General features: G+C 43.7%; 1 protein-coding gene across 1 annotated transcript in view; it reads right to left on the reverse strand.

Moving 5' to 3' along the window:
* The window catches only part of LOC308301550 (connector enhancer of kinase suppressor of ras 2), a gene marked incomplete at both ends in the record, with an annotated part of 123,942 nt that overhangs the window by 8,653 nt on the left and 91,181 nt on the right, over window positions 1-24,108 (reverse strand). Inside the window, 8 exons of the mRNA XM_080745570.1 lie at window positions 1,038-1,210; window positions 1,319-1,367; window positions 2,299-2,341; window positions 4,189-4,226; window positions 6,910-7,118; window positions 10,523-10,609; window positions 12,249-12,463; window positions 12,847-12,962. Of these exons, the coding sequence (XP_080601696.1) occupies window positions 1,038-1,210; window positions 1,319-1,367; window positions 2,299-2,341; window positions 4,189-4,226; window positions 6,910-7,118; window positions 10,523-10,609; window positions 12,249-12,463; window positions 12,847-12,962 (930 nt within the window). The remainder of the gene's footprint in view (window positions 1-1,037; window positions 1,211-1,318; window positions 1,368-2,298; window positions 2,342-4,188; window positions 4,227-6,909; window positions 7,119-10,522; window positions 10,610-12,248; window positions 12,464-12,846; window positions 12,963-24,108) is intronic.

The following is a 24,108-nucleotide window of genomic DNA, read 5'->3' on the forward strand; positions in this document are numbered from 1 at the left end:
GTGCGTGCGTGCGTGCGTGCGTGTATTTCAGTTTCTGACATTCTATCTAGCCGTTGTTCCAGCTGTAGTTTTTGAGTCAGATGTTCTGTTGGTGTGCCAATCAAGAATGAGCGTCACCTCCCCCCAGTCCATTGAGTTGAATGGACAGGTGGCACCATCTTGTGAAGGTTTCAGTGGTGTGAAGTCACGTCACGTTCTCTTTCTATATACTGTATACTGTATACTGCTCAAAGAAATTAATAAAATGTTCTCTTAATTCTTGAGCAGTATAGTATTTACATTTCTTACATTCTGGTTTGGTGTACCAATATTATTTAAGTTTCTTACATTGGTTGGTGTACCAATAGTATTTAAGTTTCTTACATTGGTTGTTGTACCAATAGTATTTAAGATTCTTACATTGGTTGTTGTACCAATAGTATTTAGGTTTCTTACATTCTGGTTGTTGTACCAATAGTATTTAGGTTTCTTACATTCTGGTTGGTGTACCAATAGTATTTAGGTTTCTTACATTCTGGTTGTTGTACCAATAGTATTTAGGTTTCTTACATTCTGGTTGTTGTACCAATAGTATTTAGGTTTCTTACATTCTGGTTGTTGTACCAATAGTATTTAGGTTTCTTACATTCTGGTTGTTGTACCAATAGTATTTAGGTTTCTTACATTCTGGTTGTTGTACCAATAGTATTTAGGTTTCTTACATTCTGGTTGCTGTACCAATAGTATTTAGGTTTCTTACATTCTGGTTGTTGTACCAATAGTATTTAGGTTTCTTACATTCTGGTTGGTGTACCAATAGTATTTAGGTTTCTTACATTCTGGTTGGTGTACCAATAGTATTTAGGTTTCTTATATTCTGACTGGTGTACCAATAGTATTTAGGTTTCTTACATTGGTTGCTGTACCAATAGTATTTAGGTTTCTTACATTGGTTGCTGTACCAATAGTATTTAGGTTTCTTACATTGGTTGCTGTACCAATAGTATTTAGGTTTCTTACATTCTGGTTGCTGTACCAATAGTATTTAAGTTTCTTACATTCTGGTTGGTGTACCAGTAGAGGCATGATTCTTTGAGGATGAACCAGTATTTCCTCCACTTCTGCGTGAAGTATCCTTTAGCATCTTTCTTCTTCCAGAGCCAGCCCTCACAGTCCCCATGACCAAGATCCTTACAGGAGATCCTCCTGCGACTCGCACTGGTCAAAGAACCTGCAGGAGAGGAGAGGACACATTTTTATCACCAATGCTTTGTCAATAGCATTTTGATGGAATAGAATAGAATAGAATAGAATAGAATAGAATAGAATAGAAGTCTACCTTTACTTCTCTTTTTGGTTTTCGTTCTGAGGGAGGTGTAATGGAAAGACTGAAAGAAGAACAGAAGACAGAAACATGTTCAGACATGTTTTAGACTCTGGTACATACAGTACAGTGTTGATGCATTTCTCCATGCAGCATGTAGCTTCTTGTCTGTCTGTTCTATTTCAGAGGACTGTTTCCACCTTCAGAAGATGACCCATCACACGCCTTCATGGAGACTTCAATCATGAGGTATTTGTGAGTTGTCACACTTATGATTACTTACAGCAGGGTGTTGTATTGGCCTGACCGCTGACCGAACACGTTGCATCACAAGCTTATGGATCGACTACCTCTAGCGTGCAACGCCATCATATGAATTAAGTATTAGAGATTATTCTTCACGTATTCAAAGCCTGCACTGAAAGAAAGAAGGTCTTAAAAAGCTGCCTCCGGTCTACAGGTTTGAGCAAGTCTTCCACAGAAAATAGTTTGCTTTTCGACATAACATTTGTTCTACGTCCCAGTATTCCGACGCGGGTGAATGTTAACCTGATGAAATGCTAACCTGCCGACGCTGGTGAGTCGCTAACCTGCCGACGCTGGTGAATGTTAACCTCTATATATGCCAAACCCTAACCCTAACCTCAGTAACCCTGACGCTGGAGAGTACAGTAGCTAACCTGCCGACTCTGGTGACCCTCCCGTAGTTGAAGTATGACACATAGAAATAGTGAGATTTCAACTTACTAAATAACTACATTTTTATAATGCAGCCAAAAAGAAAATAAACACTTAAATAGTTCAAGTCCCAGAATGTGTTCAGCACTAATGGTACAAATGAAAAACAAAAACAAATGTCACACTTTTTTTTGAAGGGATCGCTATGAGATATGAGAGCACACATGTCACCATATAGCCAGACTAGCTATGAGTGGACAAAGTGAACATCACAAAGAGTTACACCCTACATCGCATCTCTGGGTGCTTCTCCTTACCTTCCTCATGGAGGCGGCTCCTGAACTTCCCGAACCAGAATACCTACAGAAACACAGGTAGGACGTTGAAAGTTACAGAGTAGGCAGGATGGAAGAAATAACAGAAGAACCGGAGCAAGTGTGGTTGATTTAAGCGATATTACATGAGAGTAGGGTGTGCCAACAGTGATGGTAATTAAGCACACTCTGCCCTTCGGGCGGCCAAGTGTCTAGTCGGGGACTGGGCCTCCTTGGGAACGATGTAAATAGGGAATGAATGCCCCACCCTTTAATGTAAACCCCATTATACCTGTTGTAATACGACCCGTTTTGACCATCTGTTTGCCTGTGTCCATTTATGCCCATATATGGAGATATATGTCTGTCTGTGCCCATTTTATGCCCATATATGGATATCTCTGTATCTGTCTGTCTGTGTCCCTTTATGCCCATATGGAGATCTCTTTTTCAGACCAAAGGCCTGAAATGTGATATACGTTAATATAGTCAGGACCTCAGGAAAGACAACATTGCTGAGTCTGTTTCTTCATCTTGAGCAAGAATACACAGCCTGCTTGCTTTGCCACCCGTGGGGAATGATGCCCATCCAGTTGTTAGGCAATACCCATCATACCGGTTGTACGGTTATTGCCTAGCGGACATCAGCTCCACACACTTGACCTAGAGTGCAAAGTGAAAGTGTGGAATAAATCATACCCGTTGTACGGTTATTGCCTAGCGGACATCAGCTCCGCATACTTGAATTGTCTATTTGTGTGATGTCAGAATGAGTCAGCAGAAGTGATCACAATGAGTCAGTGTTTGTGCCGGTTCCGGAACAGCCTGATGTTAGACATCAGCTCCGCATACGGAGATTCCGAGCCTTTCGCACTGGTTCCGGAAAACCGCGTATCGGGTCGAGTCGAGGCCGAGCATTGCACTCCTCGCTGCGGCGGGGAACGCCCATGCCGACTCTGAAGTCGGTGGGACGAACGGTTCTCGAGATACGCTGCGCACATACTCACATACTCAGAGATTTCTCGCATCTATTGTAAGATATTGTGATCATGTCAAATGAAACATGACCAAAAGTTTCACTTTTCTGTTGTGCAGAGGTTAACAAAAAGCAGAATAACTTTGCTGTTATCTTCAATTCCCCGGAAATAGATGGGGTCTGACTGAGGCAATGTCTACTCCCCGTTGAGTCAGTCAGCCAACTTGAGCTAATGACTGATAGAAATAGGAACACAAAACTGCCTTGCTAGCTCAATCTGGTTGTAAACCAAGATATACAGTATGCAGAAGGGTAGGGAAAAAAGAAGACAGATTTAGTTACAGTACTACATCTGTGAACTTCCCATGCAGTCCTAACTGGCAGCGCTGTGTCACCATCCCACCAGCACAGCTGATGGAGGATACCAGATATAGGAGCTTCTAGTGACATCATCACTGTTTATATTTCTAATCAATGGTAGAGTCTATTTATAGTGATTATGCATTTTTCATTTGAGCACAGGTGTGCTGTTATGCTGATTTGATCACATTCTTTTTTTTTTCTTCCTTTTACCCCTTTTTCTCTCCAATTTTACTCACTGCCAGGAGTAGAGCCTTTCAGGGATCTCCATATATGGGCATAAAAGGGACAAGGACGCATGGTTATCACTGCTCAAAAAGGGACAAGGGCTGACAGAGAGACACATAGATATCCAAATATGGGCATGAAAGGGACAAATGGTAAGACGGAATACATTTCCCAGTTGATTCCTCGTGACTCCAAATTGCAACCACACTTGCAATTACCCAGAATTTGCATCTTTCTCCATGTAGTCTATCTTTTCTATTGATGATCTACGTACCGTCGTTTATCTGCTGAAATGACAGATTTTTGCCTCTACGCACACGCACACTCACCTGTCTGTTGTATCTGCACGCAGTGTGTCTGCACCTCTCTGTGGGAGAGGAGAGGAGAGGAGAGGAGAGGAGAGGAGAGGAGAGGAGAGGAGAGGAGAGGAGAGGAGAGGAGAGGAGAGGAGAGGAGAGGAGAGGAGAGGAGAGGAGAGCCATTAAGGTATAAGCATAAGCTTGTTACCACAGAAGAGTGCAGTAATGTGTTACCCCAAAAGATATGAGTCACCACTGTGTGTGAGACACACACACACACACACACACACACACACACACACACACACACACACACACACACACACACACACACACACACACACACACACACACACACACACACACTGCATCCGTCAGTGTGAACTGCGAGAGCCGCAGAGAGCTTCTGTAAGCATATAGTTGAGTGCGTGCGTGCGTGCGTGCGTGCGTGCGTGCGTGCGTGCGTGCGTGCGTGCGTGCGTGCGTGCGTGCGTGCGTGCGTGCGTGCGTGCGTGCGTGAGCACAGTCTGTCAGTGCCTCTTGTAATTGGTGTGGGTCATGCTGAGTCATACCTACCTACTGTGTGCAAACAGAATAAACTCCTATTTAGTCTCAGCCACGTCTGAGGCGACAAGGGTACTAAAGGTGGCCTTACACTAGCATCTGGTAGCGTCACACACTACAGGATTATCCTTTAAGATTATTTTACCACTACCAGATAATCGAAACATGCACACACTGCACGATTAAAGAAAAGTCGTGGGCACCGCAAACTACAAGGGACGAGGCGAAACACATGCCAAGCGAACATGTTTTAAAAGCGCCTCCTCTTTGTGTGTGTGTGTGTGTGTGTGTGTGTGTGTGTGTGTGTGTGTGTGTGTGTGTGTGTGTGTGTAAGCTTGTGTGTGCGTTTTAGTGACAAGGATGACTTTATTGTCCTTCAGGCATAATTATTTACATATCATAGGCTAAATATAGATACCACGATATGCATCCCATGTCCATAACCATTTACCAGTAAGACTTCCTAATCGGGAGATAAGTGAGTAATTATAGTCATAAAAAACTATATAAAGCACAAGTATAGTTACACACACACACACACACACACACACACACACACACGCGCACACACACATACGCACACACACACGCACGCACACGCACACACGCACACGCACACGCACACGCACACACACACGCACACACACACGCACATGCACACCCACACACGCACACAATGTGACCTCTTCAGACCGTCCTCTTTAGACTGTCCTCTTAGTCTGTCCTCTTACAAGAGTAATCTCCATGTCTGTAGGACAGGACATGGTGTCCACAGCAGTGGTGGACAGTGTACCCCCAATGTTTCAACAGTAAACAGTCTATTCTTGAATAGACAGAGTACAGGAAAGGTCTTGATTGATTAATTTAGGCATTTAGCAGACGCTCTTAATCCAGAGCGATGTACAATAAGCAAGGACAGCACGATGGTAATGCTGTACATCAAATGCATGTCAATATTAACATAATATCATAGAGGTGAAGAACCTATCGTCAGTCTAAAAAGGTAATAAAATGTTAAAACAATAATCAGTACATTGAAACTATACACATTATACACAGATGTGCCATTGTTTCTGTGGATTTGCAGAACATTGAGCTTGTAGATCAGCCTGTCTCAGTTACTGCTCCCACTCACTCTGCTCTGACAGAGTGCTGTCCCATCGTTAAAGTGCGAGTATCTGTGTCTGTGGTCCCTGCACCACCTGTCGTTCAAACCCAGAACCCAACCCACCAGTTATCATGACATGAAAACTGTCTGGGATTCAACAGGACTGGAGGAGTATAGCCTACAGACAGTGTGGTAATGTAATGAATGAAACCCATTTCAAACAGCATCTTAAAACCAAGATTTCTTCATAACGACACAAGCCAGGCAATGTCCACGATTAACCTTACAGCTGTGACCACTTAAAGCTGCCTCGCGTCCGCGCATTGTAACTGCAAGAAGTTAGCTTCCATACCTCGTGCATATTGCAAAGTCGATAAAAAGCTGCAACCCTCCTTCAAAGTTTAAATATACCTAAGAAGGTGGATTCTGCTTTTCAATGGGAATGGAGTGGTTTCTTGCCATTTGCAAGTTTCTGCAAAAATACACTCCATTCTCCATAAAAAATTTAAAAGCAAAACAGGCAATGAAACCTGTGGGAAAAAATGCATTTGCAGGACAATTTCAGGAATAGAGCAGTAAATATAACGACGAGTTGAAACGGCACATCTGTAGAATGCCAGGTCAATAATGACCCAATCTGGCTACCCATCGTCAAAAAAAAGTTTAATGACCTGGTATTAGTCTGCATAACATGCTATCTAAATTACATTTACATTACTGTAATGAATGTTTTGTATGAATAATGTAATAAGTAGGCCTATCTTGTAAAAGTAGGCCTAATAGTAGTGGAGTATTACAATATTTTACACTGCTATGTCGTGGAGTAGAAGTATAAAGTATGGGAGGGGATGCTAATTTTTTAACATTTTAAAAACAAGGTGCCTTGGTCTTCTTATGCTCTGACCACATTCATTTAAAAAATAATATCCAACACTGTGTGTGTGTGTGTGTGTGTGTGTGTGTGTGTGTGTGTGTGTGTGTGTGTGTGTGTGTGTGCGTGCGTGCGTGCGTGCGTGCGTGCGTGCGTGCGTGCGTGCGTGCGTGTACAGTACGTGCGCGTAGTGGTGGAGCGCACATACTTGCATGGCGTCGACCGGCTGGTCCAAGCGCAGGGTGGAGGACAGCATGGAGGGGCTGATGGGAAAGCTGGGGCTGCTGGGATTGCGACTCTTGCGCCGGGAGCGTCGCGTGGAGTCCCTGCGGCTCTCCCTCCCCAGACCCTCGGGCTCCTCCTCGATCACCAGGATCTTATCGTCGCTAAGGTAGCGCAGGAGGGAGTTGTCCGAGTCTGTTAGGACAGAGAGAGAGAGAGAGCGAGAGAGAGAAAGAGAAAGAGGGACAGGGAGAGAGATGGAGATAGAAGTGGAGAGAGAGACAGAGAGAGAGAGAGAGAGAGAGAGAGCAGGTACGTGCAGAGACTGTTACAGAGGCAGGGGCTGAAATTTCTAAAAGCGGCGCGCTGCGATGCGTTGTGAGCTTGGAGGTCGGCTATTTTCGGTGCGTGATACCACACTGAACTAAGCTTAATCAATATTGGCGTAACGGCATGGATTCCTACACAGAGAGGGCAATTCTTTCAACATAAGATGCTGCGTTCAAGTTCAGGAGAGTATGGACAAGGCAATTCTCTTGAATGCTGCCTTCAGTTATGGCATGGGAAGAGGGCATTTGCATTTATTTCAAAACTGCATTCATGGTCTGGAGAGGGCACTTTTTTACAGACAGATAAAAGGGCAGGGGCTCATGGCACCTTTGATGTCTATGTGTGCACGTACCTAAGAGAGAGAGAGAGAGAGAGTGAGAGAGAGAGGAGTGGTTAGAATACGGACATAGTCTGCGTGACGAGTGCTCTGATGTCGGAGAGGCAGGGGCTACAGAGCTGAGTCATTAGCGCCCTGAAGGAGAGGGAGAGAAACTAAGGACAGAAGCAGACAGGAATGAACCAAACCCAGACCGGTGGCAATAAACAAAGGTTAAAGGGGGTCTTTGGGGACACCCCGCAAATGACAAAAAAATAGTAAACACAAAAGCTTATGGGGGAACTTTGGGGACACCCCGCAACTGACCAAGGATAGGAAAACACAAAAGCTTAAGGGGAACTTTGAGGACACCCCGGTGGTTCACAGAATAAGAGCATAATACTGTACCTCATACCACCACCCCTGAGGTGGGGTATGAAATTTGGTATGTTGTTTTTTGTTTTTTTGGCCTAAAATATTGTCTATATTGTCTATTGTATATTGTCTGTTCAAAATAGTTTATAAATAGGCGATCTCTAGACTTGAGCCGCCCGCTGACCACACTGTGACAGAGTGGGTGAGGCGCTGAAGGCCTGAAGCGGTCAGTATTATCCGCGACGGATCTACTGTCACTGCTGTCACACCCACGCCAGTCTGCCATCACACCGACTCAAAAGATCACCCTTTAATAAATCCCATCAGTCGGCCGCGTGCTAATTAAGCTCATTAATGGTCTTCATAGTAGCGGCTTCTCACCTCGTCAGGCAGCAAAGCATCAAATACGAAAAGACAAGCGAGAATTTGGCGAAAGTGTGAGCGAGGGGAGGCAAAGAAAGGAAAGGTGTGAGCGAGGGAACAGAGAGAGAGAGAGAGAGAGGTAGATACAGTTACAGAGCCCCTCACCCTCCCTCAACGGTAGTATTGTGTTTTTAATGTTATTCATAGACTTTCTGGTGGAGAGTGGAGGATCCTCGGCTGAATACTGATGACGGCGTCTCGCTGCCCACCGTTCAACGGGTGGGAGGACAGGGGGGATGAGTCCACCCGGAGTTCAAAACTGTTAAAGGGGACATCTTTGCCGATTTTGAACCTAAATGACAGTAGATAATAGTGACGTTGTACGGTCCACACGCCCGGTTGCGCGTATGGACTGTAAAATGCCATATAACCTTCTGTTAAGAACGTTTCGGGGTATAATTTCCGGAAACCTAAAATATGGAGATAATCCCATCGTGTCACACGAGACTATCGTCACAGACAGCATGCATGTTTTTCCTACCTTCCACTAGACAGTTGGTTTCAATTCATTTCTGTTTGATTTAGAGACCAACTTAAAGAGACTTGAAACTTGCTTGAAAGATGTAGCCAAAAACCATCAGAGTGCAATTTATGCAGTTTGTACTTTTCATCAAAGCCATGTTGTTTGATGTTTGATAAAGCAGTTTGACACAGAGGAATGGTACAGCACATTCTTGTGCTAGTTTATAGAGTGAAAACATGACTTGTAAGCCAGTCTCATTTTCAGAGTCTTTTCAATGAAAGAACCTACCAAATTCCCATTATCCCTTTCCAAATGTCAGTCTTTTAACTTTGAGCTTTCAGCTACATTAAAAACTCAATGATGATGTAACACTGACAGCAAATAAAGGTGACATATGTTGGGTTACCGTCCTAAAGTATCTCAAGCTATGGTTTTACGTCTCTCTAAGTGGGTTTTCATGCTGTCCTGAAATTAATGGTAACCACAATCTTCCTGGAAGGTAGAAAAAATGTGGAGTATGCTTATACTGTACATACACTGTTGTACGTGACTTGTAGTCAATGGGCTAAAATCATGCAAAAACAACATAGTTATGGTCCTTTAAATGGGAATGAAACCCTAGGCCCATTTTGTAGCTTGTTTTCTTTTGCAGGTTAAAAACGACAGAAGGGTAAAACATGGCAGGCTGGCCTTATACTGGCCAGGTGCATGCATCGAAGTCTGTACTAATAATGTTCACATGGCAGCTACAATTCTTTTTCAATGGACGCCAGCGACATGACAATACAAACATATACATCCGATGTTTGTAGCATGCTACAAAAGCTACAACAGCTACAAAAACGTTGAGCTGGTTTTAACTTCAACTACAAGGCTACAAACATGCTGTATAGCTTTTTGTGTCGGTATCTGCCACTGTGAACACTGCTCGCTGCATGATGTTGTAGGCAATCCAGACAATAAAATAATAGGTGTGTCCAATTTAGGCGTGGCCCATGTGTAAGCGTTAGCCGTGATCAACAGTACTATCACACCTAAACACCTACAGTCCAACCCATTAGTAATTGTACCAGTAAGACTCCCTAATCAGGAGATAAGCGACCATCAGGTCGCATACACAGACTTTAGAAGGCAATGGTAGCCAATCAGGAGGAAATATGGGAAATGGGACAGATCCATGTTGATGACATGACTTTAGAGATACTGTGTACCGCTTTGGGTGATTTTAGGGCCAAATCTGTAGGAGCAGTGTCCAAAAATGTGACTGACAAACTGACAGACAGACTGACAGCCGGTGGAGGTTTTGATAGTAACTGCGACCTTACGGTCGCAATTAGCTGCCACACTGCCTCAGCCTGAAGGCCTCAAAAGTCCATAGGGATATCCCTTTGGTCTAGGGGTTAAGATGCTAGATTCCAACACGGGATAGCCGGGGCGTTACACTTACAGTCTGCCATGCTTTTACCCTTATGTCCTTTTTAACCTGTACGGGAAAACTATAACAACAAACTCTGCCTATAGAGTTTCACCGCCTTTTAATGGCAGATATGTAGCGGAAGTTTCACAACCACATCACCATGGACAACCGCACGACGAGCCGAACATGGAGCAAACAAAGCACGACCTGTGTGTGTGTCTGTGCACACACGTGGTGTGTGTTTGTGTGCGTGTCTGTGCGGGTGTGTAGTGTACCTCGACTCCCTCTCTTGCCCATGCTGGGTTCCTTGGCCTCGGTCATCCAATTATATTCCGGGGGCATGGAGACAGGTCTGAGGTCACCTGGAAACGACGATCAGCAGTCAGAGAGTGGGCCGGGGGGATTAGGAGACTGGATGACACGGAGAACGTGTGGGTGAGGGCTGGAACAAAGAGGTGGGGCGGAGAGGGAGTGGCTGTGGGGTGCAGGCTTGGTAAGGGGAGGGGGGTGGTTGGGAAAGTTGGACTGGGGGTTAGGGTGGATGTTTTGGGGGGATTTTGGGGGGTAAAGATGTGGTGCCGTAGTTTTGTACTTTTTCTGTTCTGTACATGTGTCTATGGAGTTCTCAAAGTGGGGGTCTGGGGACCCCCAGGTGTCCTTGAGGGAGTTCCAGGGGGTCCCCAGCTAAATCAAAGTTAGTAACCAAATGAACCCTTATGGGTATGTAACTCAGAGAGTGTACACATGGAACCACATGGTTCCATGTGTACACTCTCAGAGTTAAATTAACATTAATCGTACAATCTAAATTGGGGTCTCAGAGATAGAATAGCCTTTAAATGGGGGTCTGTAGGCTAAGGCATGTCAAACTGGGGGTCCTTGAAATTAAAATGGTTGAGAATCACTGCACCTGAAAACCAGGTATACTTAATGAACAGGTGGGTGTCTCCACATAAAAACATAGTTTTAACACTTTCTGTACCCTCTTTTGAAAAAAACCTTCCTCAAAGTATAATCTAAATACCTGATGATTATGTTATGGGGGAGGGGGGAGTCACAGCACATTGTCTTTAAGGTGTGGGTATTGGTGGGGGATGGGGTGGGGGTTCTGGTGCTGGTATGGATGGGGGTTGGTAGAGGTTTGGGTAGGCTTTGGGATGGGGTTCAGGTAGAGATTTGTGAGGGAATATGGGAGGGGTTTGGGAGGGAGTTTGGGTATGGGATCTTGGAGGGAATTTTGCGGTTTTGGGTGAGGAGTTTGGGTGGGAGTGGGGGTAGAGGAGGACTGGAGACAATCTGGGGGTCCTCCTGGACCTGATGGATATGGACCCCCTGCTTCACGTGGATCAGTATGCTCGGGACAGTGCGCAACGCGAGATGTTACAGTAGACACACACACACACAAGCAGAGCCTTGTTCAGCACATGACGGACGACACAGACGCATGCAAAGAGCTCCGGAAACAGACGAGTGGAGGGTGGAAGGAAAGGGGTGGAGGGATGGGGGGGGGGGGGGGGGGTGGAGGTGGAGGGGTCTGTCTCAAGCCTCACAGTCAGAGACTGACTCCAGACCCCCCCACACCGGTGGTTCCCAAACCTTTCAAGCTCGAGACCCAAAAGACAGATTAGACGTTCGCACAGATCTACAAGCTCACAACTGTTGTGAGCTTGTAGAACGGCTATTTTCACTACTTCTTAAACATTTGTTGTCAATTTTTTATGGAAATGTTATGATTTTTCTTTTATTTAGGCTACTAATGAAATTACTTAAAAAAAAAATCATTGCATTTGTTTTGTTTTTATTCATGAAAATCTCAGCTTTTGGGGGAATCTTTTGTGAAAATGTTTTGAAATAACGATAATTAAAAACAAAATGTAGGAAACAAAAAAATTAAGGGACCCATACAAATGTGTCCCCGACCCACAAACGGGTCCCAGCCCAGTGCTTGGGAACCAGTGCCTTTTACACTCTCTCTGTCTCTCTCCCTGTCTCTCATCTTACCATGCGTGGGGGTCTTGTCGCGCCTGCGGACCCCTGTGTTGCGGCCCCCTCGGTCGTAGTCGGGCCCCGGGGGTCCGTCCCCCTCCAGCAGGGAGAAGTACTGGCCGCTGTCCTGGTCCAGGTAGTAGCTGATGGCCTCCGAGCCTTTAGAACCCGACTGGGAGCCCACGGTGTAGCGGCTGATCTCGTCACAGGACATCAGGCCCAGCTCATCCCTGACACACAGTTCAGTTCAGTTCAGTTCAGTTCAGTTCAGTTCAGTTCAGTTCAGTTCAGTTCGACTCAACTCAACTCAACTCAACTCAACTCAATTCAATTCAATTCAATTCAATTCAATTCAATTCAATTAGCTTTATTGGCATGAGAAAACCAGTGGTGTAAATTAACTAAGTACATTTACTTAAAGGAGTAGTTCACCCCCAATAATAACTTTTTTTCTATTTATTGATTACTCACGCCATGGAGAATAGAGTTCAATAATATATATATTTTTGTGTGTGTGTGTGTGTGTGTGTGTGTGTGTGTGTGTGTGTGTGTGTGTGTGTGTGTGTGTGTGTGTGTGTGTGTGTGTGTGTGTGTGTGTGTGTGTGTCTCTGACCTGGTGCCATACAGTCCAGAAACAGGGGACAGTATGAAGACGTCCTGCATGCTGGGGTTTCCCCCCAACGTCCCAACCGGGGTCGGGGACATACTGGTTGGACTGGTCGGGATAGGCTGAGACACATGGTAGAGAGACAGAGAGAGAGAGAGAGAGAGACAGACAGACAGACAGACAGACAGACAGACAGAGATGTCAATAAATAATGTATTTTCCTTGTTTTCATTCCACATGGCTCAAAATACAGTTTATTTTGTACATCTCGCTAAAGCAAAATGAACAGAATTCATTAGAAAGAGAGGCAGAAAGGGCGTGGTCAGCGAGCATGTGGTGAGCTGTGTTCCTGTGAGGCTCCGTCCCAAATACAGTTAATTTACTAGTTTTAAGGAATATATCGCATATTTTTTCTGCTCAAAGATTGTGTTAATGACGGATAAGAAGAAGAAGCACCACAAATACAACACCAGAGTGAGCCCAGTGGTAGAGGACGAAGATTTTAGTGACTACTTGGACGCCGACAACATGTCGCTGGGGGTGGGGGGGAAGTCGGTCGGCTCATCTGTGGCTGATAACCCTTCCACAGCGGATTTGATGAAGGCTATTACCACCTTTCAAAGCAAAATGGATGCTAAACTCACTAAAATTGAATCTTCTATGAGTTCAATGCAAGCCTCTCTATCAACGGTGACCGAGAAGGTGCGCGACATTGAGGTAACAGTGACGAGACACGACGACGAGTTGCAGGCACAGGCTACCGTGTACAAGGAGCTACAAGCTAGCCACGCTGAGATGAGCAAAAAGCTCCTACAAATGGAATTAATTTCCAGGCGACAAAACGTACGTATCGGTTTTATTTGTGAGGGCGAAGAAGGGCAGAATGCGGCTGACTTTGTGGCTAAGCTGATTCCACGTTTACTAGGGCCTGAACACTTCCCAAACGGCGTGTTGGTTGATATTGCACATCGTGTGGGCCCCAAGCGGGCTAGAGGTGGACCCAGGGCGCTCATCGCGAAAATTCACTATCTACACGTCAAGAACCTCATCACTAAGTTGGCTGCTCAGAAGGCTCCCCTTCAGTACAAAAACGCCCGTGTCTCCATTTTCCCTGATGTACCAACAGAGGTGTTTCAGCAGCGCAAGAAATTCTACGATGTCCGCGGGAGATGCAAGGCTGCTGGCCTGCTGTCGAGTTTCGTGGGCACTCGCCAGATCCGCCTTCGTATCACTCACAACGGAGACACCCGCTACTTCGAGACGCCTGAGGCGGCTAACGGTTTCTTGGACGGCAGACTGGGCAACGAGGACAACGGGGACGGCGCGGAAAGAGTCGGCGGCACGGCGGGTGGCGGCGACACGGGCGAGCTCGCTGTTGGAGGCGGCACGGACGGAGGCGACAGCGCCGTCAGCGCGGGTGGCGATGCCACGGAGATGGATGAAGGTGGAGGAGTCGAGGATTAACGGTGCTTCTTCTTGATTTCGTTTGCTTTTCAGCCTAGGCTGGAGAGCCACTGGTATGTAGCACCACACTCTATATTTTGCATTCGACTGGACCCCTAAGGTGCTACTCAAAAGACAATTTTTGTTTTTATAACCCTTTTTTATTTTCCCATGAAGATCTGGACTGAATCTTTTGCAGCCCGCCGCTCTTCTTTCTTTCTCTTTAAAAAAAAAAAAAAACTACCGGTATATTGCTTATTCAATCATTTTATGCTATGTCAATGGATAGTTAATATGGTTGTTTTGTTCCAGTGAGCCAGTCAGACTCACTGGTAATGCTGACATAGCTGCTGTAGCCTACCTTTCCTAACCTTTCCTCCCCTACTTTCTTGGCGGTGGGCTGCACTGAACTTTTTTTTTCTCCTCCTGTTGGACTATGCTGGATGTATATGCTCTGCTACACTTTATTATTTTTATTTTCATTAGATTAGGATCGTTTTTTGTTTTTTGGAATCTAAGGATCCTCTGTAACATGCACAAAGATGTCTTGTTTAATACTCTATTTTCAATGTTTTTTGTAGGCTTTGTATATGTATATGTGTATGGGTATATGTACATATGGGAGTGTATGGCGAGCGCTCCTGCTCGTGCTGCGTGTGCGTGCGGGTGTGCGCGTGTGTGACTGGGCATGTGTGAGTGGGGGGAGTGTTTGTGTGTGTCTGTCCTTTTAGGTAGTGTGCTTGACTGTGCGGGTCTGGATGCAGGTGATCTGTAGATTTAATTGTGTTCATATAGTTTTTTTTTTTTTATGTGTGTTCAGGGCTATGTTTACACCTAGTAAAGGGTTGACTGGATTCCTCCTAGCTTAATAAGCACCGTTTCTGTGCTAAAAACGCTTAAATATTTAAGGGCACGTGGATAGGCATCATTGTTTACATTAATGACTAACTAAACCTCGATTGGGTTTCAGAGTTTTATCTGGAGTCATTATCAGCATTTTTTTTATATAGTTCTTACTTCTGTGCTATTCATATGTTTCGAGGGTCACTTGGGTGCATGTGTGTTTGTGGGAGGACCTATTATGAGTGCGTGCTTCTTTAGTTCCTCTCCCCCCCCCTTTTCTTTTTTGTTTTCTTTCCCCCTTTTTTTACGGTCCTACTTATTCTTCAACATTCTATAGTGGAGCGGATATTCAGCACCTTTTAGTGAGGTGGATATTCATTATTTTCTTCAACACTTTGTAGTGCAGTGGATATTCAGCACCTTTTAGTGAGGTGGATATTCATCATTTTCGTCAACACTTTATAGTGGAGTGGATATTCAGCACCTTTTAGTGAGGTGGATATTCATCATTTTCTTCAACACTTTATAGTGGAGTGGATATTCAACACCTTTTAGTGGGGTGGATTTTCAGCATTATTCTTCAACACTTTATAGTGGAGTGGATATTCAGCACCTTTTAGTGGGGTGGATTTTCAGCATTATTCTTCAACACTTTATAGTGGAGCGGATATTCAGCATCTCATAGTGGAGTGGATTTTCAACATATCATTGTAGAGCGGATTTTGTGGGAAAACAGTCTTGTATTTTATTTGGTTAGATGGAGTAGACACCTACTGATTACATATCAGTTTTTTTGTTGTTGTTCTCTTATTTACTGACTCACTCCTACTGCATTTTCTATTGGTCTGGGTAGGTTGGTTTACAACCCTATATTATCAGCATCTTGGCAGACCAGGTGGGAGTGGCTAGAGGAATCCAGTCGATTGTTAATTCGAAATTTATTCAACATGATGAGGTCAATCGTGACAATTTTACGGGTGCAACTGTATGATACAAGGTTTTCCTTTTAATTTCTATTTTTTTTTTCCTTCTGTGTTTACTTATTGCTATGGTCAGGGGCGGGGCCATAGAGGGGATGTTACTAATGCCTTGTACGGTGTTTGGGAGTTTAGAGACGGGCTTCGTAGTAGTAAGTCCCTCTATGAGGGGGGGGTTGGGGTTGGGTTTTTTTTTTTTTGTTTGTTTCATGTTTCATGTTTTGTTCGGCTGGTGGTGTGCGCGTGTTCTCGGGTGGTGTGCGGTGCCTCTGAGTATCACAACAGCGAACTGTGTCAATGACACATAAATCTACAAACAGACTACCTAACGGGGCGTTAAGGTTCCTCAGCTGGAATGTAAAGGGGTTGGGTAATCCTGTAAAGAGGGCAAAAGTCCTGGCCCACCTTAAATCTTTACAGCCTGATATTATTTTCTTACAGGAAACTCATGCGAGGCGTAATGTGCAGTCAATCCTCCGTGCAAACTGGCTTGGTCAGGCCTATCATGCTAATTTTGATACCAAAGCTAGAGGAGTAGCTATTCTATTTCGGAAAAATATTCCATTTGTCCACTCGGCAACATTAGCTGATCCAGATGGGAGGTTTCTGATTCTAAGCGGTCAGTTGGCGTTACAGCCTGTGACATTGGTGAATATTTACGGCCCCAACTTCGACTGTCCAGATTTCTTCCAAAAAGTTTTTAATTCAATCCCTAATATACATGCTACTAATATTCTGATTGCTGGTGATACAAACTGTGTGATGGACGCTAAACTGGATAAAAATTCGACTCTCTCTTCTTACCAATCAAAGGCTGGATGTTTGCTGAATACTTTGCTAAAAAGTTTGAATATTGTAGATATCTGGAGACTGGTTAATCCCACTGGGAGGGAGTATTCATTTTATAGTCCGGTGCATAAAACCTCTAGCCGCATAGATTACTTCTTTTTAGATTCCAAACTCCTATCCGCAGTTATTGATAGTACTTATCACCCGATACTTATTTCAGACCATAGTCCAGTCACTCTGGATTTACAATTTAAAGATCTGGACAACAGAAATAACAAATCCTGGCGCTTTGATCCTTTGCTCCTCAAAGACGAAGTTTTCTATAAAGAAATGGAAGGTCATATTTCTTTCTTTCTAACTTCAAATGATAATGGTGAGGTTGACGACTCTGTACTATGGGAGTCCTTCAAAGCAGTCATGCGAGGTCACATAATAGCCTATTCTGCGGCTAAGCGCAAGATTCAGGAACAGTCACTAAGATCAATAGAAGCGGCTTTGGTCCAATTAGACAGGGAGTATCTAACCACACCCTCGCCAGAATTACTGGGCAAAATTACAAAATTGAGATATGATTATAACTCAATTCTCACAAGGCAGGTCTGCTCCCAACTGCTAAATTATAGACAAAAAATCTTTGAAATTGGAGATAAGCCTCACAAACTGCTAGCTAGACTGCTTCGGCAGTCACAAGCCTCTCAATCAATTCTTTCGATAAAAAATAAAGATGGAGAATTGGTTACGGCCCCAAAACAAATAAATAGGTGTTTTGAGGAGTTCTATCAGGATCTTTACAGCTCCAAAAGCACGTCCAGTCAGGAGGATATCGACAACTTTCTCCAAGATTGTGATCTTCCCACTCTAAATGAGGAAGCAGTTGCAGCCTTGGAGGCAGATATCACTTTGGAGGAAGTTAAACTTGCGATTACGCAATCTCCAAACAACAAGGCCCCTGGACCGGACGGTTTTGGGGCCGAATTCTATAAGGCCTATTCTAACCTATTGGCTCCTATTATACTACGCATGTTGAATAATTCCAAGGAGTCAGGCTCTCTACCAAAGGGACTGTACCACGGCAGGATTTCCCTCCTATTAAAAAAGGACAAGGACGCAACCATGGCATCTTCGTACAGGCCTATCTCCCTGTTGCCACTAGAAACTAAAATACTGAGCAAAATACTCTCTTCAAGGCTTAAGGAGCATATAACCAACATCATACACCCGGATCAGACCGGGTTCATGCCTAACAGACACATACAGTTCAATTTGAGGAGGTTGTTTAACCTGATGTATAATCCTACACGTAGCACGGAGGATGCAGTCGTGATCTCTCTTGATGCTCAGAAGGCCTTTGATCAGATTGAACATGCATATATGCTGTCCGTCCTGACAAAATTTGGCTTTGGTGAGTCCTTCATTGATTGGATCAAGGTAATTTATCACGAACCCTCAGCCTCGGTCCTCACCAATCAAAACGAATCCAAACCTTTCAGGCTGTTTAGAGGCACACGCCAGGGAGATCCGATCTCTCCGTATATTTTTGCGCTCGCACTGGAACCCCTAGCATCAAGGATACGAGATTGCTCAGTAATTCACCCAATTACACAATGTGGTACTTCCCATAAAATATCGGCATACGCTGACGACGTGGTCTTGTTTATCTCAAACCCGAGGACTTCTATTCCCCCGTTACTAAACCTTATAAACGAGTTTGGCTCCTTCTCAGGGTATAGGATCAACTGGGAAAAGAGCGAACTGATGCCTCTGTCAGAGGTTGTGGACAAATCCTACCTGGAATCCACTCCATTCAGGATTGTTTATGATAAATTTACGAGTCTGGGAATTATAGTCACGAGCAAACTAAAAAATTTACTAAAGGCAAACTGGGACCAAAAAATGAAACAATTGGGAAAAAACATAGAGTTCTGGAGCACCCTTCCTTTATCCATGGCTGGACGTATAAATGCCATTAAGATGGTAACTTTACCTCGATTTTTATACGTCTTCCAATCAATCCCGGTGAGCATCCCTCAATATTATTTCAAGAAATTAGATTCAGTTGTCTCTTCCTTTATCTGGTTCGGCAAAACACCCAGGATAAAGCGTTCACATCTATGTAAAAGCAGGAATGAGGGCGGGTTCGGTCTGCCGCAATTTAGATTATATTATATTGCGGCTAACTTGAATTTCATCACATACTGGTTTGATTGCTATCCGGATTACAATGTTGAAAATATGCCCTCCTGGCTACAGGTGGAACACTTGTCATGTATAGGTTCCTGTCTTCCAGCTCTCCTCAATAGCCCTGTGAAGATTAAGAAAGATATTTACAGCAGTAATCCTATAATTCAGAACTCCCTTAAAATTTGGTCCCAGTTGTTAACTCTGATAAAAGCGCCCAAACTATATCTGTACACTCCCATTTGTGGCAATCATGCCTTTAAACCAGGCCTGACTGACCCAGTGTTTCGTGCATGGAGGGAGAAGGGGGTTGGTTCTTTGATAAGTTTGTATAACATAGATGAGAATTTTGTTTCCTTCAAACAACTGCAGCAGGCTTATCAGCTTCCGGCTTCACACCTTTTCAGATATTTTCAGATGAGAGATTTTTTCAGAACCCACGTTCCACGTTTTGAACAAAAAACGTCCCATCCTGTACTAGAGAGCATAATGCATGTCGAACCTTTCGGTAAAGGTGCAGTCTCTGAATTCTATCACATTTTACAGGACTTGTCTAGCCCATCCTCCCTCCCATTTAAGGAAAGTTGGCAAAGTGAGCTGGGATTGGATATTTCGGAGGAAACATGGGAGGAATGTATCAATAATATTCACCGCAGCTCGATTAATGTCAGGCACTCCCTGATCCAATTTAAGATTGTTCACAGACTGCACTTTTCTCCGGCTAAACTACATAAATTATTCAATGAATCTTCTCCCCTATGTGGTAGATGTTCTATTGAAGAAGGGACCCTGGCACATCAATTCATTCTGTGCCATAAGTTGCAAAACTTCTGGAATCAAATCTTTGATTTTTTTGCTAAAGCTTATGAGAGGGACTTCTCCCCGGCTCCATTGACTGCACTCTTTGGGGTGCTGGAGCCAGGGTGGGCTCTAAATAAACATGAAGGACAGGCTATTATGCTCTCTACATTGTTGGCTAGGAAGTTAATCCTTCAAGCCTGGAAATCGGAAAAACCCCCTTCAATCAATTTATGGATAAAGGAGCTAGGAGGAGTCTTACACCTAGAGAAAATAAGGTTTGTCCTCTCGGATAGGGAGCCTCTTTTCTATAAGATTTGGTCACCTATTCTCGGTTTGCTAGAGACTTGGAAGAGAACAGATAGTGGTCAGCTGCCCCCTAGGGTTGTCTGTTAATATCAGTAAGATATGGATTGTGATTGCTCTCAGTGTTGTCCGCCTAGTCTGGGGACGCGTACCGCCATCAGCCGTCTGTATGTTTTTATTTTTTATTTGTATTTTTTATTTTTCTGTTTACATTTGTTATTTCTGTTTTTTTTTTGTATATTGTCTGGACTTATTGTCTTACTTTTAATTTTAGTTTTTGAATTATGTGTTTGTTCACTTGTTATTTCTTACTCTAATTGTACATTTTATATTTTGATGTTAATATTTGCTTCCTGGAAAAAAAAGTTAATAAACAGATGTTTAAAAAAAAAAAAAAAAGAGGTGGTGCCATTATGATTGTTATTGGAAATATAATAATGATTGTTATTATGATTGTGATTGGAAATATAATAAAAATCGAATAAGAAAAAAAAAAAAAAAAAAAAAAAGAAAAAAAAAAAAAGAAAGAGAGGCAGAAGGTGGGATTCCGCTGACAAACCGGGTATAATTGGATGAAGTTGAAGAAACAGGAACTGATGTTCACCTTTTCCACATTATTTATCACTTATTTTTCTCTTTTGTATTATAATTTTTTGCCTGTGTTGTTTAGTGCAAACAACACAAGATTCTATCAGAAACGCTGCTAGCCTAGATATAGGTAGTTGCTACTTGATTGAATAACATTGAATAACAAGCAGAATGTGTTAGCCCTGAGAGACGCTGTCTCTCCTACATTGTATTGCTTCAACATTCTGTCATTTAGTCTCAAGTCTCCTCACTAACACCAGCCTTTCTGTGTCTGTTCCCATGACGACGCCGACTCCTCTCCTCATTTTCGCTTCCTCCTTTCTCTGTTCTCTCCTCTCCTGTTTTCTCTTCCCATTTCTTTCTCCTCTCATCTCTTATTTTCTCTTGTGTGCTCCAGTATTCGCTCTTCATTTTGTTTCCCTACTTTCCACCTTTTGACTGGATTGCAAACAGCAGGGTCCAGTCCAGGGGCGTCAATTGGGTATGGCAGGGGTATGCAGCTGCCATACCCTGGGTCCAGGGGGGGAAATAAAACTTACTTTTAAATATAAATCCATGAATGTCTCTTTGTCTATCTGTTCTGGTTATTGTGTTGTTAAAATACAGTAAAACTAGACCTTACCCGTTCGAAGATATGTGCTCCAAAATATGTCAAACGCACCCGGTGAAAGTGTGTGAGAGAGAGAGAGAGAGAGAGAGAGAGAGAAACATTCCTAACTGTGAGAGAAAGGGGTGTGTGTGTGTGGGGCTACAGATCCCATGGCCTGGAGGAACGGACCGTAACCCTGGCAACAGACAGCAGAGTTCAACAGAAGTGGTTAAGAAAACGCTAAGAAACTGCTTTAATTTGGGAGAAATGAAATTCGGGCTCCGTCAGCGTTGGTATAATGCTAATGGCTAATACCATGTGAACTTTGGTATCAGTTGCTGAAGCGAGTGAATAGATAAACGTAGATAAGCGTGAGCGTTAGAGCGTTAGAGCGTGAGCGTTAGAGCGTTAGAGCGTGAGTTTGCTCCTTTATTAGTAGGATAACTACAAATGCAAAATTTTACAAAATGGTCACTTTAACAAGGTATTATAACTATATTCTCCCCACTTGTATTCTCCCCATCTTGACAAGATGGTATATTCCCAGGTTCCGTAGGTCAGCTGCACAGGTGCAATGCATTATTGTTAATTGTGGCACGTTTACTAGCTGAACTTGAACAACCATTCCAGGCTGCCATATACAGCCCAAGAAACTGTAGGGAAAAAATAAAATGTACTTCTTAAAATAAATGTATCATGCCTGTTGCTAAGGTGCTAAGGTATGGCAACATGACTGGTGTCTTGCACGCGCGCGAAGGCGCGCGTGCAAGACACCAGTCATGTTGCCATACCTTAGCTTTTTCTGAACTGACGCCACTGGTCCAGTCCTATGAACACGAATGTTTCTACCTGACAGACTGACAGACTGACTGACAGACTGACTGACTGACTGACTGACTGACTGACTGACAGACAGACAGACAGACTGACTGACAGTTGAAGTAGCTCCAGAGTCTAGTCCCGGTGATAAGAAAAGGTTGGTTAATAAGCATATCGTCACTATCCATCAGAAACCAGCAGATTCGAGGTTCCTGAAACCTCGAATCTCCAAATTTCAAATGTGCAAGTTTTTTCGTAAATTAAAGCCCTACCTCATCATACTAGTAAGACACCTCAGGGCGACAAGCGCCTTGTCTTGGCCATCTGGCCAGTGATGTACAGTATATTCGGACCATATATGGAGACCCCTGGTACCCAACGCACACAACGCCTCGCATCGTGAGGCGTTGTGTGCTTGTAGATCACCTCAGTCATCTGCAGACTTTGGTCTGCCTGGATGCTCTCTAAAGCCCCTTCAACCGATCCAAAATGATGCAGTAGGGCTGCTAGGGCATTAACGAAAAAGTTGACAAGTCAACTGAGTCGACTTCATTACACAAGTCGACTCCCACCAGAGAAAGTCGAAAGTCGAAGTTGAAAAAAAAATCCTTTTTTTTCCCTATCATTATTTTTGCTCCATGTGTGCGTCTGTACAGTATTCAAACAGTAGGATTGCTTATTGTCAAGGACGGAATGATCCAATATTACAGCTACATTACATTTGGTATAACATGCTTCTATTGTGAAAATAGCCGATCTACATGCTCACAGCGCCTCGCGATTTATTTTCAAAATCTTTGCCTCTATACAGTATATTTGACAATTTGGACAATGTTTAATTTGTTATTTTAGAGGGTTTAAAAAGTCCTTAAATTGGCACTTTAGAAATGTTAAGATACCCTCTATATACTTAAACTTTATGTTGGTTTGTTTACAGTTGAGTGAGAAAACAATTTTGCACATTAAGTTAAAATAATTGGGGGGTTGTGTGTGATGTGATGACGTCATAAAAACGATAAAGTCGACTTCAACTCAACTTTTTACTGAGTCGAGTCGACTTGCAAAGATCACAAGTCGTTAATGCCCTATGATGCAGCACACTTTGTCTTCAACTTCCCAAAATGGCCACGTCTACACCTTCTGTGTTCCCTTGGCTGGCTTTGGGACGCTGCCAGCTGTAGCAGAGTGACTCACTGCCTCAGCCTGGTGGCCTCAAAAGTCTAGTATCTCCCCCTGGTCCTTAGGGATATCCCTTTGGGCTGGTGGTTCAGGATGGTAGACTTTCACACAGGAGAGCCGGGTTCGAATCCCAGGCGTTACACTAGCATCCAATTCAAAACACTGATACAGACTCACATGTACAAGGCAATCAAGGGGCGTGGCACCCCCCCTACATATATTTCGGCCATTTGAAAATAGCCTACCTACAAGCTCGCAATGCGACGCATTGTGAGCTTGTAGATCGGCTATTTCCAAAAGATTTTTTGTACATTTCAAAACTTGAAATGGTACATTCTGCATAATGAGTGCTTTTACTTTTGGTACTTTAAGTACATTTTGATGCCAATACTTTTGTACTTTTACTCAACTACATTTTGAATTCCGGACTTTTACTTTACGTAACAGAGCATTTCTATATTGCAGATACTTTTATTTCAATAAAAGATTCTGGTACTTTTTCCACCACTGCCCTCTAGACTGGACCGGATGGATCTGGACGGATATTTTCCGCTCGCAGGACTCTCGTCACCGATAACAGCCGATCTACAAGCTCTTATGATTCCTCCCCGAATATGGGGATGCTGGGGTTCAAGTGGTTAACAAATCCACCCTGAGACAAATGCTACAGTATGGCCCTTTAATTATAGAGAGTCTCTCTGCAGGGGCTGGCAGGGGTCCGCGTCATTTGATCTGTAATGAATGTCTAGTGAGATGGAA

The sequence above is a fragment of the Nannobrachium achirus genome, assembly GCF_963921795.1.
Source record: "Nannobrachium achirus genome assembly, chromosome: 17".
Classification (NCBI taxonomy): Eukaryota; Metazoa; Chordata; class Actinopteri; order Myctophiformes; family Myctophidae; genus Nannobrachium; species Nannobrachium achirus.